The sequence below is a fragment of the Morone saxatilis genome, unplaced genomic scaffold (genome assembly GCF_004916995.1).
Source record: "Morone saxatilis isolate NCDOM2014 unplaced genomic scaffold, NCSU_SB_2.0 Contig3, whole genome shotgun sequence".
NCBI classification, from domain to species: Eukaryota; Metazoa; Chordata; class Actinopteri; family Moronidae; genus Morone; species Morone saxatilis.
This window is the reverse complement of record NW_023339873.1, coordinates 355,072-364,510: the sequence shown is the minus strand read 5'-3', so window position 1 is coordinate 364,510 and position 9,439 is coordinate 355,072. Positions and strand designations below refer to the sequence as shown.

Genomic DNA, 9,439 nt, shown 5'->3' with positions numbered 1-9,439 from the left:
CCTTCACAATAAAAGCCTACAACCTGGACAGCGGTGATAGAGTGGATGATGTAGTAACTCTCTTCCCAACACTGTTTGTGTATGTTTAATAGGTAGCATGATTAATTACTATCCTTATTATTATTATTATTGTCATATAGCATATTATTATCCCACATTACCTCAGCATCATTATTACATGTATTCATCTTTTTAAGTCAAATTAAGAACGTCCTCTTTTGTATTCTTTATTTGTCTTCTTGTCTTACTGTATTTTATTCCTGTTTATTGTTGTTGAATCTGTACTTTCACTATTCTTTAACTTTTGTTTTGGCACAATATAAAAAAAGTTACATGATAACATTTTATTACATTTTTAGTTTTAACTCTTGCTTATGTGGGTCAAAACATGTTGATTGAGTAAAAATAATTATAATTTAATTAAATTGAAGTTGGAAAAACCTTTAAAATGACACAGTTAAAAAACAGCACAGACATTACATCAGGGGAGACTGGGGACGAACAACACTTTTTAATCATTTTTTTTCATTAATTAATAATAATAATAATCTTGTGGGCCAGATTATATTATATATTATATCATTATACTTTATGTCGTGGGACACAGGGAGGGGGATAGAGGACCAGAAATAGTTAATCCCAAACTATCACTCAAATCAATATTTGCTTGGAAAAGCCCTGAAATAAATATTAGATCATAGATTATAAATATTAGGCTATAAGATATTATATATATAGAACATTGGTAAAGCAGTGAATATAACAATCACTAAATAGAAATCACTAACTTGTTTTATTTCCAAATCTTGAAGCTGATCACTGAGTCTAAACTGTTTTTAATTCATCTATATCATTTAATTAAATCTGACTCCAAACTGGGTGGTCAGCCCCAAAAACATTAATAATTAACCTGACTGTGTAACGGTGTTTTATTTTGAAATCGCCTTCCGGAAGCAGTCGCTGTCCACTGTGTCGGACTTTACCGCTCGGTTCGCTCGGTGACGTCTCTCACCGGTAAAATCCACCGAGGACTGACCGCTTCTGCCTCTTCTTCACAGCGGCACCACGGAGCGCCGACTCTCCGCCTCTCCGCCTCTCCTCCCCGGCCTGACGGGCCGCGAAGAGCCGCTGACGGCAAGGACGAGCCGCGGAGCACCGGAGGACAGCGCCTCTGCACCGGATGATGGATGTAACTCCGGTACCGACTGACGGACAAGGAGCCCGGTGGACTCGGCGGAGGGGCAGCGGGGACTTGTGAGCATCCCACCGGTCGGAGGATCCCGGTTGTTTTCTGGATTTGAATCTTTTCCCACAATGTCACCACCAAGGAGACGCGGCTGAGGCTCCCGCTCTTCCTCCGGTGACCGTCTTCCTCGGCAGCTGTTTCTGACGGTTCCAGCTCCGGTATGAGCTCAACCGGACCTTCCTGTCACATCTGACCGGGGATATTGGGGGGTGGTGGCGGCGGGGTGCTGGTGGGAGACGCATTGGGATTTCTTGGATGAGAACCGGTCACCGGGCCGGATTCCGTGCGGAGGGACGCCGGCCGGAGCGGAGGAGGAGGAGGAGGGAGGAGCAGCAGCAGCGACGGCAGCAGCTGCGGGGAACCGAACTGACAACCTCATCCCCGGGGGGAGAGCAGCAGCGAGGCGGCCCGAGGAGGATGTGAAGATGGGTTTAGTTTTCGGTCTCCTGTGGCTGTTCACCGGCTTCCTGCAGGGCGCGCACGGCCAGGGCGTGTACGGTAAGGACGGCGGTGACTCTCACTCAATGTTAAACAGCACCGGGATCATTGCAACGGCGAGGAACCGGAAAACCTGCCGCACCAAGTTGACCTTGTGAGGGATTTAGCGCGCGTGCGTGTGTGTGTGTGTGTGTGTGTGTGTGCGTGCATGTGTGTGTGTGCTGCTCATTCAGTCACATTGATGCCTGGCCTAAAGGCACAACAGGTAACTGCTACAGTCTCCGTACGGAAGCACATTTGTGCCAGTGGAATAATGAGATTTGATCCTTTGGTGTTTCCGTATTTGCTCCTGTTATAACTCACTGAATAAATAAATCAATCAATCAAGGTCCTCTTACTTGTTTCTTTGTCTTCTTTTTTCGTCTGACCTTTCAACCGCTGATCGCAGTCTTCCTCAGTGGTGGTACAGGGACTTGATGAGCAAACTGAATCTGCTGATGAAGACAGTGTGAAGTGGTTGAAAGCGCAGGAGAAAAAAAGAGTGACCTTGAGTTTTATTTATTTTCTCGTCAGAAATTGAACATTGAAACTCATATTTCATATTTCTTATATCTCGTCCTGATGTTTCCGTCCACTGCGGGGGAACGTTGGTTCTCAAGGTCCTCTTACTTGTTTATTTATCTTCCTCTGTTTAGAGGTGCTTTCAGTTGCTTCTCCCAGTCTTCATCAGTGACGTCCCGTTGTCTCAGTATTAAACTTGTGATCCCTTTATGAGCCACGTCCGTCTGCTGATGAAGACCTTGTGATGTGGTTGAAAGCTCAGGAAGAAATGAGTGACCTGCGATTTATCTGAATGAACATCAACGCTCACATTTCTTCTTAAACATCGTCCTGTGATATTTCATAAGTGTGACAACGAAACAGAAGAATCGAGGTCCTCTTTTTTGCTTCTTCGTCTGAGCTTTCAACTACATCTTCTTCTTCATCCTCCTGTGATATTTCCACAGCACCTCATGGGGGGACAAAACATTTCTTCTATGACAGAAAAAAAACAAAGAAATTAAAATAAAGCAACAATAAAACAGATAAAAAAATTAAAAAACATTTGACAAAACTAAAAACTTCCTTATTAAAATAAAGACTCAAAGTACCAGAAGAGCTAAAAGTCGGACCTGGTTCAGAGACCGGAAGTCCTGGAGCGACCAAAGAGAGAATATATGGATATAAATATATATAAAGGCTCGGCTCCACGTTGTGTTAGTGCACACTGTAACTCTTTGTTACAGGTTGTGATGGTGAATGTGCACAGTGATATAAATACTCTGTGGATTATTTATCACTTAATTTGGCAGAAATATATATAATATATGAAAAGTAAAGATTTCAGTGTGATATTGGCAGCTTTAGGCTCCCATACGTATCCGGATAGCTTGATGGCAGTGTAGTGGTGGATCCTGTGTGACGTCAGATGGCAGATTATCTGTAATCTTATATGTCACAGATTAGAGGGAGAGGAGGCGTATTACATCACACACTGTTACTTACAGTCAGCACTGACGTCTCTCTGCTGTCACACTGACCACGGGTCACCCTGCAGGGGGGAGGGAGGGGAGGGAGGGAGAGAGGGAGGAAGGAGGGAGGGAGAGAGGGAAGTAAGGAAAGAAGAGAGAAAGGGAGGAAGGAGAGAGGGAAGGAGGGAGGAAGGAAGGAAGGAAGGAAGGAAGGGAGAGAGAGGGAGGAAGGAAGGGAGGGAAGGAGGGAGGAAGGAAGGAAGGAAGGAAGGAAGGGAGAGAGAGGGAGGAAGGGAGGGAGAGAGGGAGGAAGGAATGGAGGGAAGGAAGGAGGGAGAGAGAGGGAGGAAGGAAGGAAGGAGAGAAGGAAGGAAGGGAGTAAGGGAGGGAGAGAGGGAGGGGGAGGGAGGAAGGAAGGATAGAGGGAAGGGAGAGAAGGAAGGTATTAGGATGTAACATCTGTGTGTTTCTTATACACGTATACGGAGGCTGCAGAGGGACAAAACTCAAAACTAATAATATTTGTTTATGTATAAATGGGCAGAAAGTAAACAACACATATCACACGTTGTGTTCGTTTACCATCTTGGTATTGTTTCTGTAACACAGTCGGTGTGTTGAGTCGTATGTGTGGAAGCAGTCTCACGCATCAGTTGATGGTCGCCGCCACGGTGCAGCTGCAGCCCGCAGTCAGCCAGTGTTGTTGTTGTTGTTGTCTCTGGCCGTCACACGTGTTGTTGGATTGGTTGTTGGTGACACTGATCTGATCTCACAGCCATATGGGCTCATTTTCTGCCTCATAAACTCTCGTCACCACGACGCCGTGGAAGCTCGTTGGGATGGAAAAGGTCAAACTCAGTCAGTCAGAGTGCTGCTCACTCACTGGCTGCTTCTCACTGTACGACACCACAGCGCCCCCTACAGGCCACAGCGCCTCCTACAGGCCACAGCGGCACACAGCAGCCCACATCCTGATGTAAAAGGACTGTATGTAACTTTTCCTCTCCTCAGAGGTAAATATTCTACTTTTTACTCCACTACAGCTGTAGTTACTTTCCAGCTGATTGCCGGCTCTTTGGCTGTGCTGGAGCAACTCCTCGTTGTTCTGAGGGGAGCAGTACCGGAGGAATGGTGGCTTTGAACAGAGTGATATAACGACTTCAGTTCCCCGATGGAAAGTCTTTGAATTCAGTTGGAAAATGGCTGCTCTGAATCACATCCAGCATGGTTACTGGCTGTTATCTTTCTCTCTGATATCTTTTAAACCAGGAATTTCCTTTTCTATCACTGAGTAAACTGACACATATTTTATGGATATTTCATATTATATTCTAACGGTGAAGATTTGGAGGAATTCTGAGCAGATTATTTCCTGTTTATGGAACTTTTATACATTTCTCTGTCTATATAATGTATTATTTAACAAATGGGGTCCTAACCCAAAGGCTGGGTCTCATCCTGCTCTTCACTTCCTGCCCACAGGACTCTGCGATATGATCTTATATCCCGATAACGATATAGCATTTTCTGTGAATAAGTGAATAAGTAGTTTATATAAAAAGACCACATAGAAATCTTATTATATTTGGAATTAAATACTTAACTAATTAAATGTATTCTATTTGATTATTTTTCTCCTTTTATTTAGATAAATGATCTAGTAAAGCTTCATTTGGCGAGTCCAGCGACCTGTTTAAGCTCAGAGAGAGAGGAAGAAGAGAGAAGAGAGAGAGGGAGAGAGAAAGAGAGACATTTCTGCTACCTGAGAGGTCGGAGATATCTTACAGCTACAGACAGCGATGAATCATATCGGTACAAAAGATGAAAATGAAAATCGTTTGTTTCAACTGTTAATCAGACTCATTACAACCCCTGGGCTGAATATCGAACCTAAATCCCAACGCTTGTTAGAGAATCATCAACTCTACACTGAGTCTTTCATGTTCAGACGCAGTGATTGTAGTCGTGATCGTGGTGCAGGTGAGAATGCATCGTTAGTCCTTTAGACGATGGTTCGCTATCCGTCTCGGCAGACAGACGCGCGTGGTCGAAGAGCAGCATCTTTGGATGCGTCTCTCCAGAATACAGAACATGTAGACCAGAAGAGATGGTATTGTAGACGCAAGACAAACAGGACAACAGGACTGAGGGTCTTTTATCGCTTCTGACAACAAGAACCTATAGACACGAGCCAGACTGATAATAGCAGTTACACAAGTGTTGCTATCTCACATTTACACATAGTGTGTTAGTTGCCTAACTATTGTTGCGGTGTTTGCCTTCGCGATTTTGCATACCAGGTACATTACTCTGTTTGAAAAGCATTACAATACACATGCTAGCCAAGGCCGTACTAGCTAGTATTCTCTCTCACCGCGACCACGCTCCGTCGCAGGATACAGTCCCTTTGTCGGTGTGGATGGGATCGGGTGTCTGTTTTGGTTGAGTGCCGGCAGCCACAAGATAACACAGCTTATGTGGACTCATATGCATATTGTGTTGATACATTTTTTACATCTGGCTACTAGATTTCATGAGCGCAGCCTGGATAAATGCGGATTATCATAGACATATTACGATTCCCTACTGGACCGGAGTAATCCGCTATACGTCTCTCAATCTCTCTCTTCCAGCGCGAGTTGTTAGCTGAGGGTCCATAGAGCTGGCCACTCCTGCTGTCTGCTTGGGCGTTCATGGGTCTCTTAAAACCTATCAGACCAGGCCATCCTCAGAGATAGAGACGAGATGACCTCTCCTCATAGACATCAGGATCTAGGCGTGGTTTTTGTTGAGATTCAAACAATATTAACAGATAGACTTGATCCTACCCCCAACATAAAACTTTGGTATTAGCTTATTCAGACTCTGTCTGATACATTCCTATGTGCCATATACTACAGTATACTCCTGTAGAGAACCGCACTAGTTGCATAATCGAGGAACCGGACCTCGTTCTACGATCCTCATGTTATATTGGTTTAATCAGCGCAAGGCAAACAGAGATTTTGTAATACGAAGTAAAACTTATGGTGGTAGCTGAGCAGTGCTTGGATTTCTCAGGATTTCTAACAGAGCCATGCTATAGGCCTCGCTCTGTGTCGTTCGCTTGGCTGTTGTGTGTGTGTGGTGTGTTGGGGGGGGGGGGTGGGCGTGGGGGGGAAAGTGTGTGTGAGTGTGTTGATTGACAGCTCTATGTTGGACTCACTTTTGGGAGAGATGTTAAGGAGGGGCGTGATTGAAGGTGACAGGTAACCAGATTGTTGTCAGGATCGCTCTCTTCACGACACACACATCCACACACACTCAGAGGTATGTCCTGAGACAGTCTGTGCTGGGGCTGATGGGTAGTTTTTCCTGGCGAAGGACACAAGTAAAATTAACGTTCATAATTTCCTCCTTGTCGCAGCTTTAAACCTGTTTTAATTTTCATTCTTTAGTTTGTATCAGTATCAATATTCATTCAGTCAATCAATCAAACTTTATTTATAGAGCAGCTTTCATACAGAAGGCTGACAGCACGATAAAAAGACAGAAAGGAGTAAAAAATTTAATGAAAGGGACAATAAAATACAGGTATAAGGAAACTATGTTTAAAATAAATTAAGGACATTTACAAAAGAAAACAATGAATACAATAAGATAAAACCATTCCTCGCACTCTCAGTATAAAGATCACCTGCAGGCTGTTACAGCAGTATCTTACAATCCTGCAGTCCGGGATGATCTGGATACTCCGGGCCGGAGGGTGGGGGGGCGAGAGGAGAACCACATTCCTCTGAGAAGCTTCAGAGAGCAGAGGAGCTCCTCCACCCAACCAACAGCATCAGAGCAGCTCTGGGTTCAGGCTGTGGACCGCGTGGCTGCAGCTGTACGTCTGCCTGGTCGCCATACTGAGGACGTTAAGATAATCAGGCTTACATTTAGTGCTGTTATTATTGGTCTGTGGGAGGAAGTGTGTGTGTGTGTGTGTGTGTGTGTGTGTGCAGAATCAGCACATTTTCCTACCCTGATGAAATCATTAACTCTGTATATTTGACCTGCTCTCACTTTACCTTCTCTGGGAAATTGGGATTAATTATAATTGTTTTTTAATTACCCCTTCTCTCCCAGCTGTGGAGCGTTTCCTCGCAGACAGGAAACGCCACTCGCACCGCCATTGTTTCCCTCCTCCTCCTCTTCCTCCTCCTCCTCCTCCTCCTCCCAGTGTGTTCCTGTGTTTATCAAGCCATTAGCTGTGGGTTTACTGTGTTAATAAGTGTTAATGTGCAGTAATGAGGATGGAGTGCGGCAGATTACTGGGAGGGCTGTTGGCCCGCCTTCCATTTCCTGCCGGCCGGCTGCTTGAGGAGGAGGAGGAGGAGGAGGAGGAGGAAGAGCTCCAACAACAAGTGGCTCCTGTTCAGACAAACGTTACAGAGATAGTATCCAGATAGTAAACGATCAGATCTCACCTTTCTGTTCACGTCTGGTCATTTGAATGCGTTCTTCTTCCTCCTGTGAGTAAATCGAGGTGGCAGCAAATCAGTCCCTAAAAAAAACAAGTTGTTGAGTTTGCGGAAACTTTATAAACTTTGTGAAACGCTGTCTCATGCTTGTGAATTTGGTAAATGTAATTCTTTCATTTACATTTCACTTTATTATTGCTCACTGTCTGGGTTCCAACACGTCCTGGAAAACCTGAAAATGGATTAAAATGACCAAATATCACTTGAATGTTAGACCCTCACTCAGTTTACGTGAACCTGGCTGTATTTAGTTTCAAACTCTGTTGGCCGGATAATGAAACTTCAAAGTGGAACATAAAAATTCTTCTTTTTCATTTCTGCTCCCATGTTCACACCTCTTAATTCTATTAATGATCAAACTTACATTTGTTACCCTTCTGGGCTCCACAGAGCTAATTTCACTGTACAACTCACCTCTTTATGTTATATTAAGGATTAAAGTTATGAATAATTAAAGGTGTCGCTGCTGTGAGTGACAGGTGGGTCACAGGCAGTTTTCAGTAACCAGGCTTCATTCAGCTCCACCTCTCAGACCATTGTTAGATCAGCTGGGAGCCGGCGTTGTCAATACCTCTGAGCTTCACAGACCTGTGGGGGGCGTCACAGAGACCACAGACAGTTTGATGTATTCAGCCTGTATTAGAATTAGATACTATAAACTACCCTAGCTTTGAAGAGAGGAGAAGCATCAGAAAGTAGAGCAGGGACAGGATGTCAGCCAGAACTGAAGTTTGGCTTTTAGTTTCCAGTGGGGCCGTTGAGTCGGTGCACCGCTGAAGAGAGAGGACAACAAAGGACACCTGAGTGGACACTCAGAGACAGACTCATGGGACAGCAGGGTGGTTGGTTGGTGTCTGCCTGTATTATGTGGTAGTTTAAATGGTGATTGGTCGGTAATCAGTCGACTTGCCTTGGTTGTGAGTGTACTGTGTTTAAGCACAATGCTGCAGACAAACACTGAATGAAGTATTGGCCTCATTAAATACATAAACTGTAAATATATATTTGAATGGAATAAGTTTCCTTAATAAGAGTGGATGTCTGTGATCTTTAAAGGTTTTCAACCTGACTGAACTCTGTAAGGGCTCATATTACTTTTACTGGAAGCTGAACGCAACTCTAACAAAGTCCACAAAGCAAATAGACGTTAGACAAAAAGAGCAAAAGAAGTTATCCTGTTCATTTAAATAATAAAATAAATGTATTACAGACAGACTGAGTACTGTACAAAGACCTACTTTATAGCTACATTAGCTAGCTCATCTTTCTAACTGTATTCAGTGATTTTGGTGAAACTGGATCAGATTTTATGGAGAAAATATTTCCTGGTTTTCGACGTCCTCTGAGTGCTCAGTTTATACAGTCTGTTGTTTAAAAAGAGTTTTATATTATCGTGTATCTTATTATATCTGGTTACAAATTCACAAAAGATCTCCAATCTTTGCCTCTTGTGAAGAACCAGGTACTTTTACCTGTTTAGACCTTCAATTGAAACTTTTAGTCTTCGGACGTCAAACACCGAAACTCTTTTGGAGTTTTTCTTGGACACAACAATCAATCTGAAGACATAATCTCCGGCTCAAAATGAATCTCATTGATTTCAGAAGCAAAAGAAAAAGTTCTTCAAGAAAAACATGATTTACTTGATCTGTATGATATTGGCACCACTGGCATCAAACTGTCCAGTATATATTTATAATAATGTACATATCTTGCTTAGAGTTGTTCCGATTCCGATA

General features: G+C 43.6%; 2 protein-coding genes across 2 annotated transcripts in view; one reads left to right on the top strand and one right to left on the bottom strand.

Annotated features, from left to right (window-relative positions):
- Positions 1 to 1,625, bottom strand: part of LOC118336849 (4F2 cell-surface antigen heavy chain-like) — a gene marked incomplete at its 3' end in the record, with an annotated part of 5,016 nt that extends 3,391 nt beyond the window's left edge. The window contains 2 exon segments of the mRNA XM_035673600.1: positions 1,013 to 1,303; positions 1,423 to 1,625. Of these exon segments, the coding sequence (XP_035529493.1) occupies positions 1,013 to 1,303; positions 1,423 to 1,625 (494 nt within the window).
- The window catches only part of mdga2a (MAM domain containing glycosylphosphatidylinositol anchor 2a), a gene marked incomplete in the record, with an annotated part of 62,993 nt that continues 54,567 nt past the window's right edge, over positions 1,014 to 9,439 (top strand). Inside the window, 1 exon segment of the mRNA XM_035674754.1 lies at positions 1,014 to 1,744. Within this exon segment, the coding sequence (XP_035530647.1) occupies positions 1,672 to 1,744 (73 nt within the window).